Source organism: Euwallacea fornicatus, chromosome 32 (genome assembly GCF_040115645.1).
Source record: "Euwallacea fornicatus isolate EFF26 chromosome 32, ASM4011564v1, whole genome shotgun sequence".
Classification (NCBI taxonomy): domain Eukaryota; kingdom Metazoa; phylum Arthropoda; class Insecta; order Coleoptera; family Curculionidae; genus Euwallacea; species Euwallacea fornicatus.
The window spans coordinates 2,077,625-2,105,049 of record NC_089572.1 but is presented as its reverse complement, the minus strand read 5'-3'; the positions used below and the strand labels follow the sequence as shown (position 1 = coordinate 2,105,049).

Sequence of the window (27,425 nt, the reverse complement as noted above, 5' to 3'; positions counted from 1 at the left end):
AGTCGACTATGTATATAAAATCTACTGTTATGTCTCTGTCATTTTATCTCACCTCACCTCTTTCAGTTTGATGTTTGAGTGGCGTGGTGCTAATAGGTTTACATCTTTAGTGTTCATTGCTGACGAAAGTTGCTGCTTTCCAGTTCTAGTGATCCTAAGTTATTGCAGTTTCTGGATCGTGTCATTTTGGTCGAAGCGCAGCGTTCACCTTTTTTAATGAAGCGTAAAAGTGGCAGAAAAAGTGATAAAAATGCAACGAAGCAAAATGGAATGAACCAAAATGACACAGATTCCATTGCAGACGACGCGGGAGAGACCCAAGAGAAACGGGGCAGGAAAACTAGAGGGCGAAAATCTATACACAATACCGATTCGGAGCCGGAATTGGAAACTTCAGTCCCCGAGGTAAATTGTCGAAAAATTGGGCCTTTCCCATGTTTACTGTTTACCCTACAGTGCTGTCATGATTTTTTTGCTCTTCGAAATCATTGTAGTCGTTTTATTCTCTCTGTTATCAAAAAAATGGCGAAGCATAATGTTGATAACATTCTTTCATTTTATTTTACATAAATCCTTATCTATGTTGAACTATAAATTATAGGTTGATTTATATATATACATATAATAGCCTTATAAGTGGAAAGTGCAGCAGTTTTTCGTGTTGTCTGATGAAGTCAACACGACAAACACAAGCTTCGCTTTTGGCGATTCTAATATTGGATCCTTCTTTTACCTTTCATACGCAATTTTCGTATTTTGGTTTAATTTTTTTTTTATATCTAAAGGAGTCCACAAGGAAAAATGTAAAAAAAAATCTAAGATGCCATGCTCTTCGCGATATTTGTAAATAATTCTCGTATCAGATATAGTACATGGCGACTATACAGGATGTATTCTAATACGGCAGACGCTCGATAACGTAAACACGTGATGACGAAGATATTGCGTTAGCGTAAACATAAAATTCGTACTGCAGGATGAAGTGGAACGCAGGAAAACGTAAATAAATATTTACGCTCGATGACGTAAAAACTTCTGGGTGACGCATAATGGAGCTAATGATAATAGAAAAAGCAAAAAATTCGCGCTCATTTAAATATTTTCATATTCCTGTCGATTGAGACTATTCAAAAACCGTTTGGATGGTTGGCGGTATATTCCTGAAATGGTTCCACAAGCGCTTTGTCCCTGAGGTATGGCAATGAATTTGTAATTACAAATATTCTACCTATTCATAATTTGAGAATTATTTAATTTGTAGGTAAAAAATTTCCAAAAAAAAAGAGAAGCTTCCAATAAAAGCGTTGTTACTATTAGATAATAATGCTCCTAGTCATGCTCCAGAGCAACAACTGAAGAGCGAGGATGGGTCAATTTTTGTCATGTACATATCGCCCAATGTAACTCCATTAATTCCACCCATGGACCAAAATACACCAAACTATATTACCGAAAATTTCTACTTTCTTCTATCTTATCAAACAATCCTGAAAACATACACACCTGAGCCTCTAAAACAGGTAACATTGCAAGAAGCTGTTTTAAATTTGCACATGGCCTGAAATGCAGTTGACTAGCTGACTATTTAAAAAAGTTGGGACAGTATCTTTTGTACCTATGATCAAGATGAGGACAATGTTGCCTTAGGTATAATTAGGGAATAATTGAGATCCCAAGCTGATGTTCTTGTTAGTGTGTTATTGAACGTTCTTAATTTATTGACAATAGTAATTTCTCATATTGCTTGCACACACATTTGATATCGATTTATGGAACGACAAGTAGATGAATGATGTTAATAAGCAGGAAGATATGGACAGTATGGACGATGAGGACGTTCCCGTTGAAGCTAAAAGTGTAGTGACTGACACGCAAGCTATACAAGTTTTAGATTGGTTTGAAAGAAAAGTAGTATCATACACGGATATTTTAGTTCTTCCTAAATGACGGGCGCAAGCATTGGAAGACAATACTAAGCGTCGATTTACGCAGACTAAAGTTGCAGCTTATTTTTCTTCTAATTAAAAAATACTTTTCACTATTAGAATATTTGTTTATTTTGTTATATAAATAAATGTATTAAACGCTTCTTTAATAATTCGTTTATTATTTAAATCACGTTCGCTAATGTAAACATTTTGATAACGTGAACTACACTTAGTTTGAATTAGTTTATATTATCGAGCGTCTACTATAGTATGTTAAAAATTCAGGGGGTGAATCTGTGGACGATTGTTTTTAAAAAAGTTCACGTAAACATATGTCCCTTCCCGCTTGCCATCTGAAATCGCCTCCACACTGTGATAAAAACAATTTTTCCCTAATAAGTCTGTTCCGGCATTATATGGTTTAATAAAAATTTGAAAGCATGAAATAGACGTCGAAACGCCTTTTAAGGAGAAAACAAGGTGTTTAATTTCACCAGTAGCGTTCCCATTGATGTGACCCCGAACATCTTAAAGAAAATATGATACGTCAATGTTTTTTTTAATAAAAATTATTTTATGAATGCTTTGTATTTCTGCGAATAAAGGTTCTTAGGATATGTTTCATAACTAACCGTTTTCATGGAAAAAAAGGAAACCCCACAATCTGTAAATGAAAAATCTCCTGATTCATCCATTATTTCGAAAAAACTACAATGTTAGTTTGAAAACTTTGGTGTCCTATAGAGAGAAAACGAAGCAACGTTAGATATAGTCACCAGTCACAGTAAAACACCTTAATTTTGGCTAAGAAGTTTTTGGTCCAGCATTGTGCAGTCATTTCAGGGATACCCTGTATAATATATAGGTATGTCCCATTCACCAGTTCTTACATAAATCTTTTTTCTCTAGTGCATTATATCTTAGAAAAAGCTTAAAATTAAGTTGCTTTGATTCCGATATTTTTTTAAGCTCAGCCTATGCCTTTATTGCTATATAAGTTCCCTCCCATATAGGCTATGTAGCTCTCATTGCTTTTTTCTTTGTCCTTTCAAAGCTCATCCGCTCATTAAAATCTCTAGCCTTGTTCTCTTCCTTATGTCTGCTCCTGACAAGGGGATGAGAGTTGTCGCAAAATGTAGAATTGCAGCGTTCAGAAAAAGGGAATGAAATTCAAAATTATCAATCAGTAACTTGAGGGTTGTCAATCCTATGGAGTTGAAGCAGCACACATTTTACTTTTATTATAGGCCACATCCACCCCCGAAACAGACCCATTAGCTCCTGACGATGATGACGAATATGAAGTAGAGGCGATTATAGACGAGAAGATAAAAAAAGGAGTGCGTCATTATTTAATCAGATGGAAGGGCTACACTGAGGAAAGCGACACATGGGAGCCGGAAGACACTTTGGCCTGCGAGAGTCTCATCAAAGAATTTAAGAGAAAAGCAAAAAAACGGGACAAAGGCGATAAGAAGGAAAAAGTCCGTAGGCCCATACAAAAAGAAAAAAAGGGTGAAAAGTTGGAAGAATCTTGGAACGAAAACGAGGATTTCGAAGTGGATCGCATTTTGGATGTGTATTTCCACAAGAGTGGTAAAAAAGACTTTTTGGTGTCTTGGAAAGGATATCCAGCGTCTCAGAATTCCTGGGAACCCGAAGAGAATATGGATTGTACAGATCTCATCGCCAAGTACATGGCTAAAGTCCAGCAGGCTAGACAGTACGACGAAAAGGAGTTGCGAGTCAGTAGGCGGCCGGTCAACCGGTTAGATTTTCCCATGCACGAGAGCAAGAGGAGGTTGAGCAAACGGCACACTGGCAAACAAAGGTAAATCGTCTTCGGCCATGTTTTCCAGACCATAAGAGTTTCTTTTTTTCCGATTTTCAGGGTGCATTACTTCGACGCGGAATAGTAACTAAACATACATAAGTCGTTCATTGAGTATTATAATGCTAAGTTCGGATATGTAAAAATTATGTTAATTTTTTAATTTAGATATCCTGGATGTTTTATGCATGTCGAGCTTCAACGATTTGTTTTCACAATAGTGTAAAAAGCACTTACAACAAAATACTTTCTGCATCATTAGACAGTGTAGTTTAAATGTTCGTATGTATGCTTTTTGAGTATTCTGATGGTCTAATAGGTTTATAAATAAAAATGATTTATATTTTTGGGTTTCGAGGGATTCCATGAACTAAGAGAAAACTTGCATTTCTCATTAGTTGTAGATTTCATATAATATATTATTTACTTGACCATTTCCTTACTTTTTTGGCGCCACCCTGTATATTTCTGTTATTTTTAAAATATGCGTTTTACGACTTTTGAATAATTTCTTTTTGCTAGCCCTTTAATAATGCTAATAGTGTTTTTTTATTGGCAAATCTAGTGCAGAAAGTGTATTGTCCTATTTGGTGCATCCTAGAGGAACCTACTCACTTAATAGATTTTACTCAGATGAGGGAAGAGGCCCATGACGTTAATATACGATTTCAAGATATTATCGCTCAATATAAAACTCAAAAACAATAATTTGGTTATACGGCGCTCATGTATATAATTCCATACTGAGATCATTCAGGTCAGGTAGTGCAGGCACATTTAAGGCTAAAATGATAGAGCTTATATTTAAAAATAGCTTGATGTTATGAATAATAGTGAACCTCCATAGCTATATAACGCATTTCTAGTATCAACTTACGTCGACTATTCAGGGGGTAATTAAAATACGAGAATAAGCATTTGCTATTTGAGTACATAACTTTTCATGTGCAATAAACATTTATTTATTACTCATACGTTCAAGGTTGCTAGAAATTCTAGAAAATATAGGAATCCTAAACCTATTTTCAGATTAGTGAAGAATCTGATAAGTTAGTCTACTTAAGATAAATTTGAATCAATGAACATGAACAAAGTTTCAAGAGGTAAAAGAAATCATTATTTACAATCAATGAAAGATTAGTTAGCAGATCGGTACAGGGCGTTTCAGAATTAATCATACAGTCACTGACAATCCTCAAGCAAATTACAGGAATACTGGGAAATGATCACTATAGGAGTGGCTAAAGATGGAAGGAACCTTTGAATGCACAATATTCCAATTGATTATTATTTGAATTAAAACTACATTTACATATAAAACAATTTTAGTTATTTGCCTTTGCATTGATATCAAATTAGAAAATTTCATCCTAACCTTTATTACTTATAAATATGAAGTATTCCCAAAGGGAAACAGTTCACTACTCTGAAGCAAATCATTCTCAACTTCTTCTTCCTCAGTTGGTAACAATTCCTCAGACCCTTTATTTTTCATAGGTCTTCCCTGCTTCCTCCCACCCTCATGCAAATTCAACTCCTGTTCTCCCTCCTCAACAATCTTGTTCACATCCTCCCTCTCACCACTACCTCCCTCATCTTTTTGTTCCTCATTGTCTACTTTAATTATATCACTAACAGAGTTAATAATTTCATTCTTTCCAAACACTCTGGGTTCTAAAGTCCGTAAATACCTATAAGTCTCCTTGGGCTTGTCTTCTTTTTCTGGCTCAAGTAGGCTGTCATCCAACATAAAGTTGTTAAAGCGCTCTTGAGTTATTGTTGAACCTAATTCCTCATAGTCTTTTTTGGTCACTAAGTGGCTACGAAAGTCATGGGTTCTCAAGAGGGCTCTACCACCCTTCCATGGGTAAGTAATTGGGTTTTCATCTTGAAACAATTTTACTTCCCAAGAGTCTGGAAGTAAGGAGCGGAGCTCTGCATACATTCTCACCTTAAACCCAGGAAATTTACAGTTTCCTCCAACTAAAATTATGTTTTTTGCCAATGACTGACGGTGTTCTTTTGGGGAGCTCATAATGGACTTCACAACTGCCTCAGCTATTCCCATGCTTTTCATTCCTATATCTGAAGGATGGAAGAGTATTTCTGGCACCACAAATCTTTCATTATTCAACCGCAAGATTTGGTAGCTCTCCTCTTGAGGCTCTTTTTTGTTTGGGTCTTGAATAAAACCTCTGCGTATCATGTTAAAATCTGGAAGAACATAGTTTTTCACTATAGAATTTGATTTCAAAGGTTTGGCAGCTTCAGCTAATTCTTGTTTAATATCTGAGCATACATAACAAGTGTCTTCTTTCACTTGGTTGATCACATAAGTCTCTTCCATAACATTATACTGTCTATAGGAAATAATATCTTTAAGGTGATTGGTCAAAAGCTTGCCACCTACATTTAATCTTCGAATGGCTCTCAGAAATTTACAGCCACGAATATATGGTACTACATGAGTGAAACTAAATCCAGTATCTACCACTAAACATGCATCACTTTTTGTTAGTTTGTTATCTTTAGCATAATGTAAATAAGCTAAATCTGCAGGATTACATCGAAATAAACTCTGAACTTCATATTCCTCAAAAAAAATCTCATCCATGCAGTCTTGAATGGACTTGAAGTTTATTAAAGGTTGTGTTACAACAACTGGGTTTTCCTCTATGGGGCATACATTTTTGCTAAATACATGGTCCCATACAGGTTTCTGCACTTCCCATCTGGTGATATAGCCTCTTTCACAGGGAAGCAGGAAATAGAGTCCTGAACAATCTCGGCACTCATCAATTTGCTTCCCCACAAAAAGTCTCTTTCGCTCAGATTTGGCCTTCATGATACAATTGGGAATATTTTGGGGTTCCGTGTCAGTGGAGTACCCAGCTTTAATGGTATAGGAACCATTATCAATAATCAGGGTCTTTAAACCGGATGCTTTTGGTTGTTTTGGAGAGATTTCTTTGGGACCGCTGCTACTGCGACGCCTTTTCATGGTTCGGGTAGGTCTTGGGTCCCAGTCGGACATAGTTTTGACGATGTTCTTGTTTAAACACAATTTAAATTCGATTAAAAGTACTTTTTTATTTTAAATAATTAACTAATAAACAAACTAGTTTGTTGAGGTTATGATGATTAGTGGAGGACAGTTGCAAGAAATGATATTCTTTTAGATTAATTTGTCTCTCTCGTGTGCATCTAGCATGTACCTATATTGTAAAGAGGATAGACATACTACGCGCCTTGTTCAGCTCATTAAATTATAAATGTTACCATCCTTATTTATACATGTTCAGCTTATTTGTGAGTGTTCGCTTCGACGATAAAGTTAATTTGGTTTAATTTGATAAGAGCTAAATACTTTTTTATATAATTTGAAGCTCTCTAAATATCAACAAGAAAAGAAAATATAACGTTACATACTGTATGAAGTACGTCGTCTGCGTTATGTTTAATAGTATTAAAAGACGATTTTAAATCTGCACTCTACACTGCACCTAGTGTAATTTTTTTTCATCATGTTGGCAATGGCAAATGGCATCACTCACTGGCTGTTATCCTCCACCCAAAAATAACATGGCGACTATTGTTGTGACAGGCCGTGTTTCCAGTTAAGAGCATTTTAGCCAAATATTCAATTAAAATTGAGCTCATTCGACGATGCCTAGTGTCCAACGTGACGTCATCGCTCTTATCAAGTTCCAGAATTCAGGTGACAATCCAGAGACCGTTTGCATCTTTAGTCGAGCGTTTGCAAGGTAAGCGTCCATTAGGGACTCGATTGTCAGAGGGGTTGATTTTGCCATTAAATACATTACAATATAAATATATCACGCATGCTTTTGTGAATCAACGCCTAGTAGGCAATGACATATGTCATATAAACTCAAAATGCAACGTTTTTTTTTATTCGAATTTAGACTCGTTTGATTGTGTTTAAACATTTTATAATACAATGAAGTGAGTAAAATAATGCTGCACTTGAATTCTCAAATAATCCGTTAAATCCGTAATAATGTACCACAATCCAGAAGACCTCAAGATGAGCGAGACTCCGAATATTTCCTGTAAAGCTCCAGACGTGGATGATTTCTGTATTATAAAACCAATAAGTCGCGGAGCCTTTGGCAAAGTCTTTTTGGGAGCGAAGAAAAGTAACATGGAGGTGGTGTATGCAATTAAAGTTATGAAGAAGACTGAGATGGTGAACAAGAACATGGTTTCACAAGTTGTCAATGAACGTAATGCTTTGGCTTTGACTAAGAGTCCTTTTTGTGTGCAGTTGTATTACTCCCTGCAAACTACCTCTTCAATATATCTCGTGATGGAGTACATGGTAGGAGGGGACTTGAAGAGTCTTCTGAGTGTTTATGGTTTTTTTGACGAGTCCATGGCCACATTTTATATTTCTGAAGTAGCATTGGCTCTGCAGTATTTGCACAGCCACAACATTATTCACAGAGACATTAAGCCTGATAATATGCTTTTGTCAAGAGAGGGTCATGTGAAGCTTACTGACTTTGGACTGTCTAAAGTGCATATACATGGAGATTTAGAAATGACAGATTTTGAAAATTTCACTCCTAATTTGTGTACAAGAACTCCTGGTCAACTGCTCAGTCTAACCTCACATTTGAGTTTTGGCTCTGGGAATGCCAAATTTGTTAACAGTAATCTCAATAATACCTCATTTTTTACTCACTCAGATGAAATTTCTATACTCAAAAACAGCACTAATTCTTTGACATTAGGAAAAGACACTGTAAGTTTTAGTAATTCTATTGAGGGAAGGCAACACACAGGGCTATCAGGAGTGCACTTTCTATCTGCTGAAAATAACACCCCTTTGAGTTCTAAAGAGAACTCAGAAAATTCCTCTTATTACACTTGTACATCAAATGTGCAAACCTCTTGTGAAGATAGTGAAGAACACATGGATGGATCTATAATTTCACCCATTAGTCGTAAAATTCCCAGTCGTTTGGGTTTGTACTACAAAGGTAAAGAGACTGAAAGGAAACGTAAATGTCGCAGTCCTAGCCCTGATCACTACAGAAAGGCCTATATTAAGACTGGCTTAACTGGGGAAATGGAGGTGTTAAAGCTGGACATGCAAGTGCAAAGCTCACCTAAAGGGGTTACATTTTCAACACCTGTATCCAAAAAAACAAGTAAATTAAAAGCGACGAGATTTGAAATCCCTGCTGAGCTAAAGAAATCAGATAACCAAGTTAGTCCAATGGAATTCAGAGACAAATTCAGAGTTGCTGAAAATAGTACTACCCCTAAAACCCCAATTACACCATACAGAACTCCAAAATCAGTCAAACGAGGCCAGTGGAGCTCAGACCAACGAATTCTTGGAACTCCAGATTATTTGGCTCCAGAATTGCTGTTATGCAAAGGCCATGATCATGCAGTAGATTGGTGGGCTCTAGGAGTATGTTTTTATGAATTTGTAACTGGAATTCCTCCATTCAATGATGAGACTCCACAACAAGTATTTAAGAACATACAAGAAAACAACATTGAGTGGCCCACCAAAGACGAAGCACTCTCTGCTTGTGTTGTTGAAGCAATTGAGAAGCTGCTGACACATGATCCTGCACTGAGACCTACAGCAAAGGAACTGAGAGAGATGGAGGCATTTAAGAACATTGATTGGGAAAATTTGCTCAATGTTACTCCACCCTTCATTCCAGATCCCTGTGATTTGACTGATACCGCCTATTTTCAGGCACGGAACGAGTTGCTGAACTTTACTTTATCCACTTTTGAGTTGTAAGAGTAGTTTTATTTATTGCTGTTGATACTGTGATAATTAAATGACGTATTAAAATGTGTCATTAGGAGTTCTATGAGTTCAAGTTTGCCATACTCTTTAATTATGTGTTCCAGTTTGTATTGATGTATTATATAGGCTTTGATATGCTTAAATTTGATATTTAATATATTATGTATTCTACCTATCATCCTAAAATATCAATCCTAAAAAGATTCAATAATAATTCCTGAGGAAAATCTTCAAAACGGTTTCAAATTAATTTCCATTCGAAGCAGAGGCGTGCACAACGGCGCCCTGAAACAAAAAAGATTCAATGTTAATTCCTGAGGAAAATCTTCAAAACAGTTTCGAATTAATTTCCATTCGAAGCAGAGGCGTGCACAACGGCGCCCTGAAACAAAAAAAGATTCAATGTTAATTCCTGAGGAAAATCTTCAAAACAGTTTCGAATTAATTTCCATTCGAAGCAGAAGCGTGCACAACGGCGCCCTGAAACAAAAAAGATTCAATATTAATTCCTGAGGAAAATCTTCAAAACGTCATGTTACTATATAATTCTTCGAACACCTTCAAAGAAAGACCTAAGTGCATTCCAGTAGCGCCAAAATTGCAAATGAGGGCGACGTTCAACTAAAATTCGAATTATATTCATCCCATTGATCTCATAAAACTTTACTGGAAACCACAAGAAACAACAATCAGAACTCACCCCCGAGCATCAAAAGCCTGAGCCAGAATCACGTTAGCAACGTCCTTTTTCACTTACAAAACGGCAGTTAAAGGTTCCCCCTTTCCCACACTAACTCATGGGTACACTAATGACATACTTCACAAGTATTTAGAACAAAGAAAACCCTGATTATCCCGATTATTGGTGCACTGCACATTACGACCGTCTTGTTCACCTTTGCGCTAACGGTCGACAGATTCATCTACGAAGTGATATCGGTACGAAAACATACAAAAAATTTTCAACCTGCCTTTTGTTAGGTACATATGATCGGTTTTGGAAACGATATGCGAGAGCAAATAAAATGCGATGTTTCCAGATTTAGTATAATGAAAGAAGAGTTGGGGATGCAATACAGTAGGTTCATTATGCAAACACATTTTGCAGGAATAAGGAATACGTTTTTTATTACAAAAAGAATTTGATCGATAAAGATGTCAGAGATTTCCCTTGAACCATACTGATTTTGAATTTCGTACGGTATTAAATACCTGATGCATATAATTAATATACATATGTATATACAGGGCGTCCAACGAATATGGGCCACTATCTGTATCTCGGAAACTATGACTAGAAAAAACCGTTTTCATTTTATTTAAAAAATAATACTTTTCAACGTTCAGTACTTGACAATTTATTTTAAGTAACGTCTAGAGTTACTAGGTGGCGCTGCTCGCTAGAATTTAAGTATGGCGGCGATTACAAATTATTTTAACGAAGATTATCTCAATATGTTAAATAAATTGTTTGTGCGGTCTTAGACGCGAAAGACGATACTGCAACATGTAGCAATAAAGGGGGTACTCAGTCCTGAAGTATTCAAAAGACGAATAATCACACAATCATACCATAAATTGACGGTTTGTTGGAGACGAGTTGTAAACCTTTGATGTGCTCTAAATTTGTTTAAAATTCGGGAAACAGTGTGGTAACACCGGAATCAAACATATAATTTTTGAAGGGTTGTCTTTTATCACCCACCCATCTGGGGTCCGGCACATTTCTATTCTGGTTTGCTTCGGCGCTTGCATTTGGGGCGATTTTCTACCAACTTTTTTGATGCGACGTTTCAGCGCTTCGCGGCTATCATCAACTTTGTTTTTTGAATGTCTCATGAAATGGGCGAAAAATCCTATTTTATGTCTAGTACATTTTACTTTTTACTCTGAATATAATTTCATACTTTGCTGTGTAGCTATTTGCAAAAAAATATGCAACAAATTATTGAATTGATTGTCGGCCGACTGTTTAGTTTACGGGAGCCCCAAGTGTACATAAAAATTGCTTGGTGCAAATGGTGTTATATAAAAATTCATTTTCAGCTTTTTTTTTCCAGAAATACCCCCGTCGAACGAGAAAAGTGTTACAGCTCCACTGACATTGAAAAGGCCTGGGTGCAAAATCGCCAAAAACACCAGTCAAGTGGCTCTATTGAAACCAACGAGGAGGAATCTGAGCATGCTTCAACAAGTTCAGATGAGCAAGATCTTTTAAGCGACAATGAGACCACTAAACCTACAGATTTAGACGTTGCGGAACAATTAAGTGAGGTTTATAGCGCTTTTGACCAAGACGCTGAATGGTACAAGTTCTGGAATCAAAACGGTAATAAAATTTAGGGGGAATAATGTGGAAGAGTTCTTTTACTCCCAGAGGAATGGTTGGTATAATGAATAAATGAACATTCTACGCTCGGTAATTTATTACCACTCAGTCTTCCTACTTTGGGGTAAACTTTTGTATTATTTCAAATTATCTTCTGTGAAATTAGAAATTTACGATTTTCTTTCGGCCAAATACTTTCATTTATAAAATTAGTTACAAAACTTTAATTTATATTCAACTTCTAAGTACGTCTGAATCCTCTGAGTGGTGTTTAGATACTCGAGTTTGATATTCCAGTGTAAACCTATAGGTTAAGCTAAAATTTTATGCTTTTGACTGTATACCTTTAGAAACACTTTTTCAGCAAAAAATTAGTTTCTACACTCTTGAATTTGGGAATTACAAAATTTGAATGCATTTTGTTCAATTTCTTCTATATAAATCTACACATTAATCTGAACTATTCTGACATTGGAGAATACACATAGAACCTTTTAATAAGCGACGAATCCTTAGATCCTTCTTATGCTAAACCTTCATAATTTCTTTAAATCGTTTGAAATAAAGTTTTCTTTTTTTCCAATAAATTGCAAAACTGAAAAATCTCAACATATCCACTTATGTAGGTGAGAGGCTAATTTGGGCTTCTTGGATAGCCAGATACAGTGCCTACATTAACCCTGAGTATTTGACGCAACCCCCCAATATTGTGTCGGAGCCGAGTGAGTGTGGATCTGAAGATATTGGAGGCGTGAACACTGAACCCTGGTAAGCAACTGTATTTTCACATTTTAATTATTTTCCAACATTCTTTATTCCATTTGCGTTTCCAAGTGTGAGTGTGTGTGTGGGTGTAAATGTTACATGAGAAATCGGCATTTACCGCACTTGATTATCGACAACATTGCCGTCCTCTTTATTGGCGAATTACGTGCGGTAAATATTCGCTTTCGTACTTCTTAAAGAAATAATCATTTTTCCGCTAATTAGCAGCCGATTTACCTTCGACGAAAAAGCAATAAACGCCTTATCGCAACCAGACAAGCCCCCCGTTTTATCCCGATTTCTATCCATAAGCGACGAGAAAATCTCTGAAGGCTGGAATCAGCTGTCGCCTTTGAGCAACGAGTGCGAAACTGAAGCCGAGAGGCTTCTGAGCTCGCGCTGCGGCTCGCATGCCAGCAGCCGATCACGGAGAACTGTAGACTCTATGACCAATGTCACTCGCATTACTCTGAGTTCGTTGGGAATCGGAAGTAGTCATAGCAGCGACAGCATCTCATCTGTGAGTTCAGTGACGAGTACTGAGAGCCTGGAAGCGGTTGAAGAGGACCATCAGGGCCAGTGGAACGTCTTGTGGCAGGAGAACTACGAACAAGAGTATTTTAAGCAATATAATTTGTTTCTGTCCAAAACAAGTTTGGTAGGGGAGAGTTCGGAAACTTTAGTAAACTGTGGGGAGTGGGGCAGTGACTGTGAAGCCAGCTGTGAACTGAGTGCTCAGGAGTTTTGCATCAGCAACATTAAAGATCTCAGAGAGGATTTGAGGATAAGCAAGCAAATCATTGAAAGAGATGAATGCGACGGAGTAGGAGAGGATTTTAGGTAATCGTGTTTTTGTGTATATGCGAGACTTTGCCATCCTGTATATGGAAAGTGGTGCGTTTTTGACCATAGGTCTATTAGTATTTTTCAATTATTTTACAGGCTGCTATAGCTCCCTGAAATATCTCTAGGATGATGTGTTACGCCCGATACATGTACAGGATGTACCATTGAAACTTTGCACCTGGCTTATTTTGAACTAGGGTCGACATGTCAATTTTATTTTCGAATGGGGCATATTTTAGCGTTAAATGCAGATTCGGCGATTTCGGGCTGCATTCAACTTCAGAATCTCAAATAGCGCTACATATATGTCGAGTAGCACTCCATGTGCAAGAATGTTTTTAATTCTCATTATCACCTTGTAATTTTTATCAAATGTTTTCAATTTAATGTTTTGCCCAAACCACGTAAATAAAGCAACGTTTTAAGTATTAACAAATTGATAATTAACAAATAAAGAATTGGCTTGCTTTTGTCAATAAAAAGGAATTTTTCCCTGGATTTATTTTTCCATAAGTGCGAAAACGGTGAAATTTTCTCAATAAATAAAGGTTTGTGATGCCACAGTAAAAAAGCACACACGGTTAAAGAAAAGAAAATTTCACAACGTAGTGATGGCATATTCGTATCCAGAACGTTCTCGCATTTATCACCTTTCTAGGCGTTTACGCCCGTATAACAACTTTATTATTCGATTTAAAATATAGTCTAATTGAAAAACAAGCCTATAGTAACTAGAAATTTTGTTTATTTCTTACAGATTACAGGGGAATGATTCTTACGATTGCAAAACAACCAAAGACGCTGATTCTGCACTGATGAGAACAATGGGCTTACCTACGTCATTTGGTAGACGGTGTGATTCGCTATCTAGTGTTGGCAAACCGAAGTGAGTTGGACCAAACTTTTGTATAGGGTGTCTGACAACTAATGCATAATGACATGCTTCGAAATATTTTAAAAAAAGTGTTCAGGTAAAAATTACAACTGTGGTATAATTGTTAGAAATTTGGAGTAAACATTTCACGAGCTCCCATTGTGTCATTAAGCAGAAATTCCGGTATTCCCAAACCATGCACGGCTATTAACCGACGAACGGGGCTATTGAGTTTTTTACCTGTCAACTGAATGGCAATAAATGCACGCAGCGGCAGACTGAAAAGAACAGACATGAAATCTAACTATCCTGTGTAGAGCACACATGATATTAATATTTTGTGGATAATTTCTTTGCATGGTGTTCAGTGAAGTAATAGAAATATACTTTAGAAAAGTTGTAGTATATAAAACCATTCGAAAAAAAGGTAACTCAAAGATGTCACACTCGGACAGAATACTGGTTTTGAACAAAATAACTTGATTACTAAGGTTTTCTTTTACTTCTACAATTGCAGTCATCCGTCTTCCGTTATTTCTAATGAGTCCATCGAGCAGTTTTTGAGACAATCAGTCTCATTCCTCAATCAATGTAACTTACGCTCCTTCCCGGTTTTGAACAGCAAAAATTGCCAACTTTAACATTCAAAGCTTCTAAAATAATAAAATTAAGAAATAAACTACAGTTGCAATCTTTCTTTTAAATTTGCGGGTATGTGTAGTATTCCAAAACCAACGCTCAACATACGCTAGTTCTACATTAAACTTATTACTAAATTATTCGTAAACGCACATATAACATACGATAAGCATTGATTTAAGACACCCTGTATCATACAAATATTAATTTAAAATCTTTTCCAGTCTTTCACTGTGAATTTTAAATATACTAACGCTTCCCTTCTTTTTTGTAGGTCTCCATTTAGCTCTAATTTCTCCTCCAAAGGACAATTGAAGGCTGCTTTAGACTTGATTGGAATAGAATACACGGAAAGAGACTCGAGACTCGCTCTTACAGGGAAAGTTGAATATAAGTTTCGGCACATCAAGCATCAAAACAATCAACTCAATTTGGGCGTCCAACGCAAGCATATTTGGTTCGACGATGATGGAAATGTAGCCGTCGAGAAAGAAACAGTTATTGATCCTCACCTAAATGACCTTGAAACTGTTACCCTTCTTAGTGAGAAGATTAACATTGAAGAAGTTAAAACTGGAGACATTAAAACTCAGGTGGTAAGAACCGAGGACGTCGGACGGTGTGATAAAAGATCCAAAAAATGTAAAAGGAAAGTCGCGTATCCACCGGAAATTGAGGCCAACAGCAAAATTCGGAAATTCTGGTTGCGGAGATTTTCACTGTTCAGAAAATTCGATGAGGGTATTAAGATGGATGAGGAGAGCTGGTACTCTGTTACTCCTGAAATAATTGCCAAACATGCAGCAAGACGCTGCTGCTGTGACATCATAGTGGACGGCTTCTGCGGCGCCGGGGGTAACGCCATACAGTTCGCTTTTGTTTGCGAAAGGGTGGTCGCCATCGACATCGATCCTAAAAAAATTGAACTGGCTAAAAACAATGCAGAGGTCTACGGAGTGGCGCATAAAATCGAGTTTCTCGTGGGAGATTTCTTTGCCTTGGCGTCCACCCTGAAGGCAGACGTAGTGTTTTTGAGTCCACCATGGGGAGGGGTGGACTACATTAACCAGAAAACATATGACTTGGAGAAAATGCTTCAGCCAGAGGGGTTTTCCAAGCTCTTTGCCACGGCGGCGGAGATTTCCAAGAATATAGCGGCTTTTCTGCCCAAAAATAGCGATACTTCTGCTGTAAGTTTAATTTTAAGTCACCTTTGGCGCGACTTAGATATTTCATTTTTGATTTCAGCTGGTGGATGCCGCAGGAGCTGGGGGGCATGTGGAGATCGAACAAAATTTCATAAATGGAAAACAAATCTCTATTACCGCTTATTACAACGATTTAATTAAGGAGTAGAAGCAGCTTTTCATAGGGACACGGCAATATCGGGACATAAAACTAGCGATGAGGCCACTGCGAACAGCGAAAAACAGCTGAAATATAGACCAAGACGAGGAAATAGCAAAATCACGACCTTAAATGGTTATTATCAAATTTGTTAACTTGCTTTCTTTGCTTTGAACTTTGTCCGCCAGAAGTTGCATTTTGGAATTCTCCTTTAATTGTAAAAACAAAACTTTATATTTCAACTGTACCATTATTTCGCCAATATAATGCAACTGTGATACTGAAATTCCATCTTTATCATTTATGTCAATTAACAGTTAATAGTAAACAAATTATTCAGGGAATTCAAAGGAAATGTTAACATTAAGAACATTTTTATAAGTATTTAAGAGATTGTTAAAATGCCGCCAAGCTAGCATTTTTGACAGATTGCGCCTATATCGATTGTATAGGCGCAATTCCACACATAGTTGAGGTGGTGATTGAAAATAGCTGCTGGGGGCAACGCCACTGTCAATGCACGTACCACTATGGAACACTGGATATCAGAATTTTCTATATTTCGACTTGAATTAAGCAGTTTTTAAAACCCTGTTCATCAGAAAGAAGGTCGTTATTCATAGGAAAATTTTCAATTGTTCATGCTTCTACTGCATTTTCATATATCTAGTTTTTGGTTGCTACACGTAGAGGAATTACAATGAAACAACATTGTTATCACACACATACATACATGTTACGTAAGCGTATGTCCAAATTTTCGACAAACCTGATGTTAAAAAACACTCGCGGTATTTTCGCAAGTAGAGAAATTTTGTATATTTTAAAATATTGATTCAATACTTAAATTCTTTGCATTCTATCAAATTCGATCGTCGATACGCTTGGGTTACAATTATCATTTTAGTCTTTAAGACGTTAGCAAATGTATCTGATTTTAACACAAATGACCTTGCACTTCAGAACAGGTATGAATATTTCGCATTAAAATCAGGAAAAGTCTAGAAAAAATTGTAAATGCCCCAGTTTAAGCTCAAAACCTGCAGCTAGTTTACAGCCCTTTTTGTCTGAAATTTACCTAGTCGTAAGTTCGGTTGACGTTAACAAAGAACGGTTTATGGCCTATGTCCTGTCCAAAGACCCTCGAGTCGCCTTAGGCGGTTGGCTATTCTAAGAATTAAGGTGTCTGTGCGAAGTTGGTTTGTTCGTCCAGGCTTATACAAGACGTCTATTTTTGGAACAGAACCATGAGGATTCTCTCATTTTAGGACACGAGGTTGATTAAATGGGGGCAAAGTCGGGCAAATTGGATTTCACTAATTTGTATTGTTAGAATTAAAAAAATTCTTTATTTCCGGAAATGTTGCAAACATGAAACTTTAGGAAATATTGTTATTTTTTCTTCAGTTTATTTGGTAATTGAGGCAATTTTTCTCTTCTACAATGCGACGATGCCATACATAAAATTGGAGGTTTTGATTTTCGGCAATCATCATTCGCTTCGTTTTTTCTTATATGCCCCGTCTTAAAGCTGGTGAGTGCTAATTTTTCCTTATTTGGTCATTACAAATGGGAACAATGAAAAACCTCATTCACAAATACTCCTAGGTATTAATGAGCCACGGAAGATCATCTTGATTTTAGGGACTAAAATGAGAAAAGGGAACTTTTTAATATCAATGAGGAATGTTAAAACACACATAGAACAGTGCTTGAAAGTGAAGAATAAATCTTTCAGACACTTCTTGCATATTTATGTTTTTCCTTACTTTTTATTTTGTTATTTCCAAAGTACCCTTTGCTAAGAGTATATTTTTATTAAACTGTAAGGCCGAACCTTAATATGTGATAAGCGATCGCCGTGAGAAATAAAATTAGATAAAAAATATTAAGACCCGTTATGGCACCTATTAGAAAAAAACAAAAGTGATGATGAGCGTTAAAAGTCCAAACGTGAGATTTTCAATACGACAAAGCCGCAACACAGTGCGGGAAGAATTGTAATGATGAAGTTTCAACCATTTTCAATTCCAGCGCTAAATCAGTTTGATCAAAAAAAGATAAAAATTTTGGAAATTTTAATGAACACTCGGGAATTTTCGCATTTTCATAAGCGCTTAGAAATATTTTTAAAGATATAGGCTTTGACGTCATTATTTCGTTTTTAAAGCGCAAAATTAAGTTTTTGAAATTTTAGTCTTAAGAGGTTTTGGAAGGTTTTTGCCTTTTATTATGCAAAATAAAAGATAAACTTTTTCGAACTTCCAAAGTTCGCATAGGCATCAGAAACAAATAACAAAGAGCTGTTTTTGATGCGTTATGAAATTCTGCGTAAGCTCTTTTAAAATAAGGTATTAGCGTCAAAATCGCTAAGTAAATTTGTCTTTCAAATTTAAATTAACATCGACGAAAAGCATTACTGCGTCCCCTAAAAATTACGAAATGTTGACGTACGTGTGTATGGTATAATAAAGTCTTGTAACTCCAAATTTAACAGAAATTTTTACATTTTTCACTGTAGAGCCAGGGTTGATCTTGGCAAGTTTGGAACCGTGGACTCTAGATCAACTCCGTCACCCTCCCAAGGTCGGTACTGTATGTAGCGCGTCATGCTAAAAAAACACTAATTTCATAAATCATCGGTATGTCCTTTGGTCATTAAAGCCATTTGTGGGAAATCGAGACATTACGGAGTTATCCGAAAGATTAGCTTTAAAATCTGATGGAATAAGTCTCTCAGATAACGACGGACTCACTTTTTGGCCCTACGAGAAAAGCGTTGATAATTGACGCAAGAGGACTATATCCGTCCTCGTTCGGTTAGAGCTTTTTACGCCCTTAAGCCGCACATTTTCTGCCAATTGGAGGGTAGTACCGAAGTACCGAGCAGGTACACGATTATCCAGCGTTGGTTCTTCAGTTGATGCGCATCCTTCACAAGAGCAAACGGTCATTCGTGGTGGTTCTGCTACGCAAGTTTTTCCCGTTTTCATTTTAAATCGTGAGCGTGAAACAAAGATGCCTGCTGCAGTTGGATTATATGGGTAAATACTTATACTGAACTGATTTAATTTGATATTTTTGATATTTCCCCATTTTGCTCACGACACTTTTTCATCAAGCTTCCCAAAAGAAAAGTTGACATTTTTGCCGTTAAAAATCACTCATTGTGGACTATTCTCAATTAAAACTGGCTGAGAATAAGATTTCTCCTTTCCCAAGTCTCATATTTTGAACGGCATTTCAAGAAAAGCATTCAGAGGCATTTCCAAAAATGTGAAAATATGCAAAGATATTTTCGAAAAACATGAGAAAAAAATCAAAAACTGCATTTGTCAAATAATGCAATTTGTCCTGTAATTTCTAAATCAAATCAAAGTGTTCGTAACGCTAAAGCCTTCTTTCGGTCATTTATAATGTTGAATGCTGTGACGCTCCCAAAATGTCGTTTATGACCAATTCTGTGTGATAACTTAGTGAATTCTTATGGACGCGTGAATTTTCAGATTTTCAGAAAGCGCTTAAAAAAGCATTTCCAACGATACGCCATCTAGTGCCTAAAGTTCGAAACGCAGCTTTTTAGATTTTCTCACAAGCCGCTTTGGAAAATTTTTGTTCGCCATGATGCAAAACAAAAGATAAACGTTTTTTTACTTTTAAAATTCACAAAGTTACCACACATAACTCTGAAACAAATGACGATAGAAATATATCTGGTGCGTCGTGAAAAACATTTATCCTTTATTAACGGTTATATTTCTATAGCAAGTTTTTGAAGGTTCTTGTCCGTCATGGTGCAAAATAAAAGACAAACTAGTACTAACTGTCGAAAATCTTAGAATTAATAAAATTCGACCAAAAATGAAGAGGGATAAAATTTAGGTAATAGATTAAAGAACTTCAGAAAAACATTAAAATCTGCCAGTGACGCAAGAGCAAATTTTTGTAATGGATTTTATGGACACCATAAAGTACACTGCTCTCTATAATAGTTGGGGCCTACCCAGTGTCATATTAAGCAGCGCCTATTGCTAATTTTGCATATAAAATTTGAAACCCCTATCTGCAGTAGATCAAGCGCAATAAAACAAAAACCAATTTTATTCTTAACTTTTAACACCCTGTAATGTCGCTTCCAATCGAGATCGGACACAAGTTTCTCTGGACTCTTTTTTTTTAATTTTGTACCAAAGAATAAATTCTTAAACTCAAAATTGCGCACCTTTGTCCTAATTTAACCGCTCTCGCATCTACCGTGGTTACCGAAATACCCGCAGTTAAACTTAAAAACTCGCTCCCTCTGCCGGTACATACTGACATTAAACCGATCAATTTTTTGACGTTTTTGTCTCAATTTTGCCCGCGAAAATTGGTTCAAAACCTCACTTTTTTTCAATAAACACTCCGAAAATAAAGTTACGATTTTAATGCTAAAAATCATGAATATCCACAATATTTCCATCGACGAATGGCTTCTAAACGAACAGGAACACTTACAATATCTTGAAAACGAAGCATGGCTCGAGGTGCCCCTCATCAACGCAACTGAAGGGCACCAATTTAGGGATGGCACCCTGGTAAGATTTCGCGGAATGGTGCAGGACATGTACGGTTCCGAAATTTACATGGACAGTTATGATGTCACAGACAGTGAAAAAAGATCTCGTGGATGTAGAGGCAAATACCGAGATGGAGCTCTGACCAAATATGGGGAAGACATCGACTATGATAGTATGAAAATGGGTGACCGACATTGTTATGTGGTCGTTTCGGTTCCTGGTTTGAATTCTTGGGTGCAACAACATGAGAAAGAGAATAATACATCTATCAGTGAATCATCTAATTCCAGGCCAAAAAAAGCCTCAAAAAGGAGCATTGAGGAAGTCATGGATGTTGATGTTTGCAGTGATAAACAAGGGCAGAATTCGTCAAAAAAACAACAGTCACATTTGGCAGAAAAGCCAGAGCAAAGTGAGAAAACTCCATTTCTGTCAAGGCAGCATTTGCTCAATCACCCTTTAAGTAATGATGATGCTAAAGTTTGCCATGCGAAATTTTACAAGGATTATGAATCAATAAAACTCAATGATGAGATTGAGTTTGTAGGTTTTTTAAGTGTGCAGACATTGCTTGATTCTTCTAATGACAATGAGGAAGAGAATGACATAGAGGCGCAAACTCACAATCCTCCTGGTAGTTTAGTGCCAAGAATTCACGTTGTGTCTTTCAAGCCTTTGTCATACTTCAATCACAACCCAAATTCCTTCGATTTTTCAAACACAAAAAAACAGCTGCATATTCTTTTCACACAGCTTCTTATGGGAGACTCTTTGAGTGCCGAGTACCTCATTTGCCACCTAATTTCTGAAGTGTATCTCCGGAAAGATTTTTTGACTTTAGGAAAGTTCTCACTAAACATCTCTAAAGTGCCAATTTTTGATGATCTAGACTATGTTGTGGAATTTTATAAAATTTTGGAACTGCTTGTTACCAAGAGCCATTATTTACCTTTCACATTAGAAAACATGAACACTCTAGCTTTTACTCCTAAGAAAGATTATGACTGCAATAGAGTGACCAGTGGCCTACTGCAACTATCAAAAAACACTCACTTTGTGTTGGATGAAACAAAGATGCAAGAAGGCAAATTGGACTCTACAGGAGTACAAAATGTCTCTGCCCTATCTAATACTATAAAGTTCCAGAAAGTCAAATATGATTTCAGTCACTACACCATAGATTATGATTGTGACATTCCATTTCTTGTCTTCTCTGAAGGCAAAAGCTTGTTACCCTCAGATACTCACATCTCGTTGCACACGGACCCATCATGCCTCAGCACTATTAAAGAGATTCTAGAAGCTGCAAACCATTTTTTGAGGCCCCAGTTGCTGACAGATATCAGGAGATATTTAATAGAAGCCAAGCTCATTGAGTATGAGTTTGAAATATCTGATGAAGTACGAGCTTTAACCCAAGAGGAGTTTGTCAGTATGCGCCAGAATGATTCTGGGGTGACTGCAATGGATTTGCATTGTTTGTTAGTTTTGAGCAGATTGCTGTGTCTTTCTGAGGGCAAAAAGACACTGGACAAGAGCTGCTGGGCGAGGGCATGTGAGATGGAGAAGGAGAGGAAGGCGCGGCTGGGGAAATGAATTTTTAAATTCCAGAGATTTTACGTTTACTTACTATGTATTATATTGTTTGTGAGGCTTTTTTGTCAATAAAACAAGTTTTTGTATTAATTTATCCGACATTTTCTTGCACCACCCTGTCATCCCCGACTCACAATTTTCAAAAAAATCTATACCTGAGTGTAGTGAACACACTTTCAATTGATTTTTCCCACATCAGTAATCACCGTTTTTATTTAAAATTAGCAAACATAAATATCTCTAAACTTACAGTACCCTTTGTTCAAAAATTTCCAAGGTTTCCTTAACTTAAAGGGACACCGCAAACTACCGACCAAAAGTCGGTAGTTTCGTGTGTTAATTCGATGGCATAAAGACATAAGTATGTGTGCATATTCACCTATTCTAAATCTAAAAAATTTAAATGATTAGCCCACCGCCTCACGGTTTAGTCCAAGAGAATTTCAAGTACATTTAAAAATTGTTTGTTCGAACATTTTTTTAACTTTTCTTTTTTTTCAGAAATACTTCTGCCGAAGTTGAAAAATATTTCAGTTGCTACACTGATATTGAAAAGGCATGGGCGAAAAACCGCCAACAACGTCAGGGAAGTGGCTCTGTTAAGACCAGTGACCCACATGAGTTTAAGCATGCCTCAACAGCCACAGTTGAGCAAGATCTGCCTAACGAAATTGATAGCTCTAAACCTATGGGTTTGGATGTTGCTGTACCTTTAAATGAGGCTTATAGCGCTGCAAAGGAAGACTCTGGATGGTTCAAGTACTGGACCCAAAATGGTAAGCAAATTTGTTCGAATAAAATTATTGATGGCTGGAAATATAGGAAGTATACTGTGGAAGGGTATTTGTGATAAAAGGGGTTTAATATAATAAATAAAACAACATTCTACACTTCAGTTTGGAAATCAGAAAATTTTAATATATTCCGTAGAGTTTCTTTGATGTAAACCTACACATTAATCTTAAATTTTCTGATATTGAAGAACACATACAGCACTTTATTTCAATTAACAACGAACCCCTTCAACCCTACCTCTATTTCAAACCTCCTCAAATGTTAAGATGAATTTGAAATAAAATTTCATCTCTTCTATCTTTTTAAAATTTTTTTAAAAGTCGAAGTTTCTTAACACACCAATTTTGCAGGTGGAAGATTCGTTTCGACCACTTGGATGACCAGATGGAGGGCCTACCTTAAGTTAAAAACTAAGTGTTTAGTGCAATCCTCCGATCCTGCGCCAGAGTCGAGTGACTCTGGATTGGAAGAAATTGGAGGTACGAGTCTTAAAAAGACATCCGAGGATTTGAATCAACTGCGGTCTTTGAGCACTAAGTGCCAAACTGTAGATAACGAGAGCCTCAGCTCGACCTGCGGCTCTCATGCTAGTAATCACTCGAGTAAAACTGTAGACTCCATAACCAACCTTACTCACACCACTCAGAGTTCGTTGGGTAGAAGAAGCAGTCGCAACAGCGGCAGTAGCTCATCTGTGAGTTCACTGTCTAGCAGTGAGGGAGAAGATTTTAAGTAAGTTGGTTTTTTAATAAGTTTTTTACTACTTAAGTAAACCATTTACTAAGAATTTTAAATATATTAACACCTCTCTTAGTTGTTATAGATATCCGTTGAGTTCGAAGTGCTTCTCTAAAGAACAACTGAAGGCTACTTTAAACTTAATTGGTCTAAAATACGTGGAAAGAGATTCGATACTCGCTATTACTGGAAGAGTGCAATATAAACATCATCAGAGCAAGCACCATGACAATCAGCTCAATTTGAGCGTAGGGAGCAAGCACATTTGGTCTGAGGATGACGGAGACGTAACTGACGAAGAAGAAACAGTCATTGAGACTCAGATCCACAACTTTGAAGATGTGGTTCCTAATCTTAGTGAGGAGATTACAACTGACCAGGTTGAAACCAGGGAGATTAGAACTCAGGTTTTTAAAACCGAGGACGTCATACGGTTGGCAACTAGATCCATAAACTACAAGCAGAAAATTCCGTTTCCTCCAGAAGTTGAGGCTAATACCAAAATTCAGAAATTCTGGTTTCGAAGATTTTCACTGTTCAGAAAATTCGATGAGGGTATTAAGATGGATGAGGAGAGTTGGTACTCCGTTACGCCGGAAATAATCGCCAAACACTTGGCGGAACGCTGCTACTGTGACGTCATAGTGGACGGCTTCTGCGGCGCCGGCGGCAACGCCATCCAGTTCGCTTTTACTTGTAAGAAAGTGATTGCTATCGACATCGACCCCAAGAAAATAGAGCTGGCTAAAAACAATGCTAAAGTCTACGGGGTGGCGCATAAAATCAAGTTTATCGTGGGCGATTTCTTTACTTTGGCGCCCACCTTGGAGGCAAACGTGGTGTTTTTGAGTCCACCATGGGGAGGGACGGACTACTTGAGCCAGGAAACGTACGACTTGGAAACAATGCTTCAACCAGAGGGGTTCTCCAAACTCTTTTCGACAGCGACAAAGATTTCCAAGAATGTAGCAGTTTTTCTGCCCAAAAACAGCGATACATCAACGGTAAGTTTAGTGTTATGTTATCTCTGGGAACAGTCTTGAAATATCTTTTTTGTTATTGTTTCTTTTTATGTCCGAAATTAAACGCTAATTCGAAATTTTCCTTCAGCTGGTGAATGTCCAAGGAGCAGGGAAAGATGTGGAGATCGAGCAGAATTTCATAAATCAAAGGCAGCTTTCTATTACTGCCTACTACAACGATTTAGTTAAGGGCTAGATGCAGCTCTTCATTGGGACGTGGTAATATCAGGAGTTAAAACTAGCGATGAAGGTGCTGCGGAACGTAAACACACCGCTGTGAAACGGAAAGACTGCGAGGAAGAGCCAAAATCATGACTTGAAATGTTCATATGTGATATTTACTCGCTTTATTTTCTTTGTATTTTATAAGACTGATTGTGATTGTAATGTAAAATTTATTTTTAAATTTATTAATACTGTATGATTTAATTGTAAATTTTGTGATCAATATAATGCAACTGTGATACTGAAATTTTATTTTTTCATTTATCCTAACTAATGCATCATAAAGGAGGAATTATACAGGAAATTAAAAAAGTTATAATTTAACATAACAAGCAAATTTTTATAAAAAATTTGGATGATTCTTAAAATTCCGCCAATTGATATTTTTAACCAATGGGCTGCTGGGAGCAGTGTCATTGTCAAAGCACGCACAATCATAGAATATTGTTAAACAGTATATCTCGAATAAAGCCAGTCCGGCCAGTCCTTGTTAGGGATATTCTCTTGGATTTGCGCTGTATGCTTAAGAATCATTCTCTATGGGAATAATCTTTGATCTAAAGAATTAGGACATATTACAGCACTACTTGATACTCACGCGCTGTTGCTAGCTAACTTTCACAGGTAGTATATTAGTCAAACGAGGTTATCTTTTGCCTATACGGCCATCTTCATTATTTTACCGCAACTTATCAAGAAAAGTGAGGTTGAAGACAGAATTCAAATTGATGATAATTTAAAAACCTAATCAATAAATAGATATTTATTTAAATGTCCCAAGAACACTTTTGTCACGCTTCGCCGTCAAAAATATAATTTTAAATGCCTTCCTATACCATATACCTGGTTCCTGCAGTCCTCCTCTTGATTATCTATAGGAAATACAGGGAGCGAAAGTGGGGCAAATGTACCAACCAAGTAAAATTACTAGGAAAAGTGGCTCTAGTGACGGGGGCCAATTCCGGAATTGGGTTTCAGATAGCTAAGGAACTGGCAAGTAAGAATGCTCAGGTTATTATTGCCTGCCGAACCATGCAAAAAGCCTGCTTCATAGTTGAAGTGATCAAGAAATCATTGATCACTGATGTATCTTTGGTAACACTAGTGCACTAATCATTGGGATAATGTAAGATAGTTTTAAATTTTAGGTTCCAATGGAAGTAGATTTAGGCAATCTTAAGTCAGTGAAGCAATTTACAGACTTGGTTAAAAGAGAATATTCACAAATTGACATTCTTATAAATAATGCTGGAGTAGCTTATCCAAGGTCTCAGCGCTTGCAGACTGTAGATGGGTTTGAAATTCATTTTGGAACCAACCATCTAGGGCATTTTTTATTGACCAATGAGTTGCTTGATTTGTTAGAAAAAGCACATGGTATTCATGGTACTTATTATATGCTAAATACAACATAGAGATTAAATTTAAGGGCGCGTGGTAATAGTCGCTTCATCTCTGCATGAAAAGGCTCAACTTAACTTAAAGTCCATTAGGGAATTTCAGTTTCAGGAAGGAGAGAATTTATATGCTAATTCTAAGTTGGCTAATGTGTATTTTGCCCAGGAATTGGCCAGGCGCACCAAAAATAAAGGCAATTTCCACCTTGCAATTAGAAAATGTTCTTTACTACATCTTGACTACAATTTACAGGTATAAAAGTGTATGCCATATGCCCTGGATGGGTTTACACTGGCCTGTTTAGGCACTCTTTCAAATGGTACCATTTCATTCTGATAGCTCCTGTAGCGTTTTTTTACATGAGGAGTGCGAAGCAGGTATGTAATTGGTCTTTTCAAAAATGAAGTGGATTCTAATATTGCATTCAGGGCTCAGAAACTGCAATTTATTGTGCCACAGAACCAGACTTGGACAATGAGACTGGGCAACTGTATAAAGATTGCAAAAAATATAAAAGCAATGCCATATTTTATGATAAATTAGCTGGGGAGCTGTGGGAAGAATCTGAGCGGATGGTAGATACTGTTATCAATGCTAAGTAAAGGATTATTTGTTATTTTTTTGCATTGTGGAAAATAATTGAAAATAAAAGTTTTTGTTGATGTTGATTTAATTAGTATGTGTTCCAATGGTTTAATGAGTTACTGAAAGTGAAACCATCATCACATTTGGG

The 27,425-nt window shown here is 36.8% G+C and overlaps 7 protein-coding genes and 1 long non-coding RNA gene across 9 annotated transcripts; 7 read left to right on the top strand and 1 right to left on the bottom strand.

Moving 5' to 3' along the window:
* The first annotated feature begins 57 nt into the window (after positions 1–57).
* Positions 58–4,190, top strand: LOC136348378 (chromobox protein homolog 1-like). The gene is made up of 3 exons (XM_066299163.1): positions 58–405; positions 3,176–3,759; positions 3,820–4,190. The coding sequence occupies exons 1-3, from the start codon at positions 217–219 to the stop codon at positions 3,842–3,844; spliced, it is 798 nt and encodes a 265-aa protein (XP_066155260.1). The 5' UTR covers positions 58–216; the 3' UTR covers positions 3,845–4,190.
* Positions 999–2,098, top strand: LOC136348379 (uncharacterized). The gene is made up of 2 exons (XR_010733649.1): positions 999–1,193; positions 1,262–2,098. It is a non-coding gene; the product is annotated as an uncharacterized lncRNA (long non-coding RNA).
* A 507-nt stretch (positions 4,191–4,697) lies between the features above and the next one.
* On the bottom strand, positions 4,698–7,107 carry Arp6 (Actin-related protein 6). Its single transcript, XM_066299157.1, has one exon. The coding sequence runs from the start codon at positions 6,791–6,793 to the stop codon at positions 5,144–5,146; it is 1,650 nt and encodes a 549-aa protein (XP_066155254.1). The 5' UTR covers positions 6,794–7,107; the 3' UTR covers positions 4,698–5,143.
* A 208-nt stretch (positions 7,108–7,315) lies between these two features.
* Positions 7,316–16,645, top strand: LOC136348189 (uncharacterized). 2 transcript variants are annotated; one of them, XM_066298816.1, is made up of 7 exons: positions 7,316–7,523; positions 11,620–11,888; positions 12,515–12,656; positions 12,882–13,493; positions 14,257–14,385; positions 15,287–16,202; positions 16,261–16,645. In XM_066298816.1, exons 1-7 carry the CDS (start codon positions 7,426–7,428, stop codon positions 16,366–16,368), a joined length of 2,274 nt encoding a protein of 757 aa, XP_066154913.1. In that variant the 5' UTR covers positions 7,316–7,425; the 3' UTR covers positions 16,369–16,645. The 2 variants fall into 2 exon arrangements, with proteins under 2 accessions (XP_066154913.1, XP_066154912.1); XM_066298815.1 differs by having other exon boundaries at positions 12,879–13,493.
* On the top strand, positions 7,594–9,702 carry gwl (serine/threonine-protein kinase greatwall). Its single transcript, XM_066298817.1, has one exon. It carries the CDS (start codon positions 7,781–7,783, stop codon positions 9,548–9,550), a length of 1,770 nt encoding a protein of 589 aa, XP_066154914.1. The 5' UTR covers positions 7,594–7,780; the 3' UTR covers positions 9,551–9,702.
* Positions 16,646–20,696: 4,051 nt separating the features above from the next.
* Positions 20,697–22,604, top strand: LOC136348216 (mini-chromosome maintenance complex-binding protein). The gene has a single exon (XM_066298868.1). The coding sequence runs from the start codon at positions 20,787–20,789 to the stop codon at positions 22,512–22,514; it is 1,728 nt and encodes a 575-aa protein (XP_066154965.1). The 5' UTR covers positions 20,697–20,786; the 3' UTR covers positions 22,515–22,604.
* Positions 22,605–23,028: 424 nt separating this feature from the next.
* Positions 23,029–25,467, top strand: LOC136348186 (trimethylguanosine synthase-like). The gene is made up of 4 exons (XM_066298811.1): positions 23,029–23,290; positions 23,660–24,041; positions 24,124–25,051; positions 25,158–25,467. Exons 1-4 carry the CDS (start codon positions 23,203–23,205, stop codon positions 25,263–25,265), a joined length of 1,506 nt encoding a protein of 501 aa, XP_066154908.1. The 5' UTR covers positions 23,029–23,202; the 3' UTR covers positions 25,266–25,467.
* A 501-nt stretch (positions 25,468–25,968) lies between these two features.
* On the top strand, positions 25,969–27,360 carry LOC136348222 (retinol dehydrogenase 11-like). The gene is made up of 5 exons (XM_066298877.1): positions 25,969–26,389; positions 26,443–26,671; positions 26,724–26,885; positions 26,945–27,069; positions 27,121–27,360. Exons 1-5 carry the CDS (start codon positions 26,117–26,119, stop codon positions 27,292–27,294), a joined length of 963 nt encoding a protein of 320 aa, XP_066154974.1. The 5' UTR covers positions 25,969–26,116; the 3' UTR covers positions 27,295–27,360.
* The last annotated feature ends 65 nt before the right edge of the window (positions 27,361–27,425 follow it).

Coding starts and splice junctions, on each gene's coding strand:
- LOC136348189 (XM_066298815.1), top strand. CDS start 7,426: ATGCCTAGTGTCCAACGTGACGTCATCGCTCTTATCAAGTTCCAGAAT. Junction 7,524..11,619: donor TTTAGTCGAGCGTTTGCAAG/GTAAGCGTCCAT, acceptor TTTTTTTTCCAG/AAATACCCCCGTCGAACGAG. Junction 14,386..15,286: donor TCTAGTGTTGGCAAACCGAA/GTGAGTTGGACC, acceptor TCTTTTTTGTAG/GTCTCCATTTAGCTCTAATT.
- LOC136348222 (XM_066298877.1), top strand. CDS start 26,117: ATGCCTTCCTATACCATATACCTGGTTCCTGCAGTCCTCCTCTTGATT. Junction 26,390..26,442: donor TGATCACTGATGTATCTTTG/GTAACACTAGTG, acceptor TTTAAATTTTAG/GTTCCAATGGAAGTAGATTT. Junction 26,672..26,723: donor TTTGTTAGAAAAAGCACATG/GTATTCATGGTA, acceptor ATTAAATTTAAG/GGCGCGTGGTAATAGTCGCT.
- LOC136348216 (XM_066298868.1), top strand. CDS start 20,787: ATGCTAAAAATCATGAATATCCACAATATTTCCATCGACGAATGGCTT.
- gwl (XM_066298817.1), top strand. CDS start 7,781: ATGTACCACAATCCAGAAGACCTCAAGATGAGCGAGACTCCGAATATT.
- LOC136348378 (XM_066299163.1), top strand. CDS start 217: ATGAAGCGTAAAAGTGGCAGAAAAAGTGATAAAAATGCAACGAAGCAA. Junction 406..3,175: donor TGGAAACTTCAGTCCCCGAG/GTAAATTGTCGA, acceptor CTTTTATTATAG/GCCACATCCACCCCCGAAAC. Junction 3,760..3,819: donor CGGCACACTGGCAAACAAAG/GTAAATCGTCTT, acceptor TCCGATTTTCAG/GGTGCATTACTTCGACGCGG.
- LOC136348186 (XM_066298811.1), top strand. CDS start 23,203: ATGGGTTTGGATGTTGCTGTACCTTTAAATGAGGCTTATAGCGCTGCA. Junction 24,042..24,123: donor AGTGAGGGAGAAGATTTTAA/GTAAGTTGGTTT, acceptor CACCTCTCTTAG/TTGTTATAGATATCCGTTGA. Junction 25,052..25,157: donor AAAACAGCGATACATCAACG/GTAAGTTTAGTG, acceptor ATTTTCCTTCAG/CTGGTGAATGTCCAAGGAGC.
- Arp6 (XM_066299157.1), bottom strand. CDS start 6,793: ATGTCCGACTGGGACCCAAGACCTACCCGAACCATGAAAAGGCGTCGC.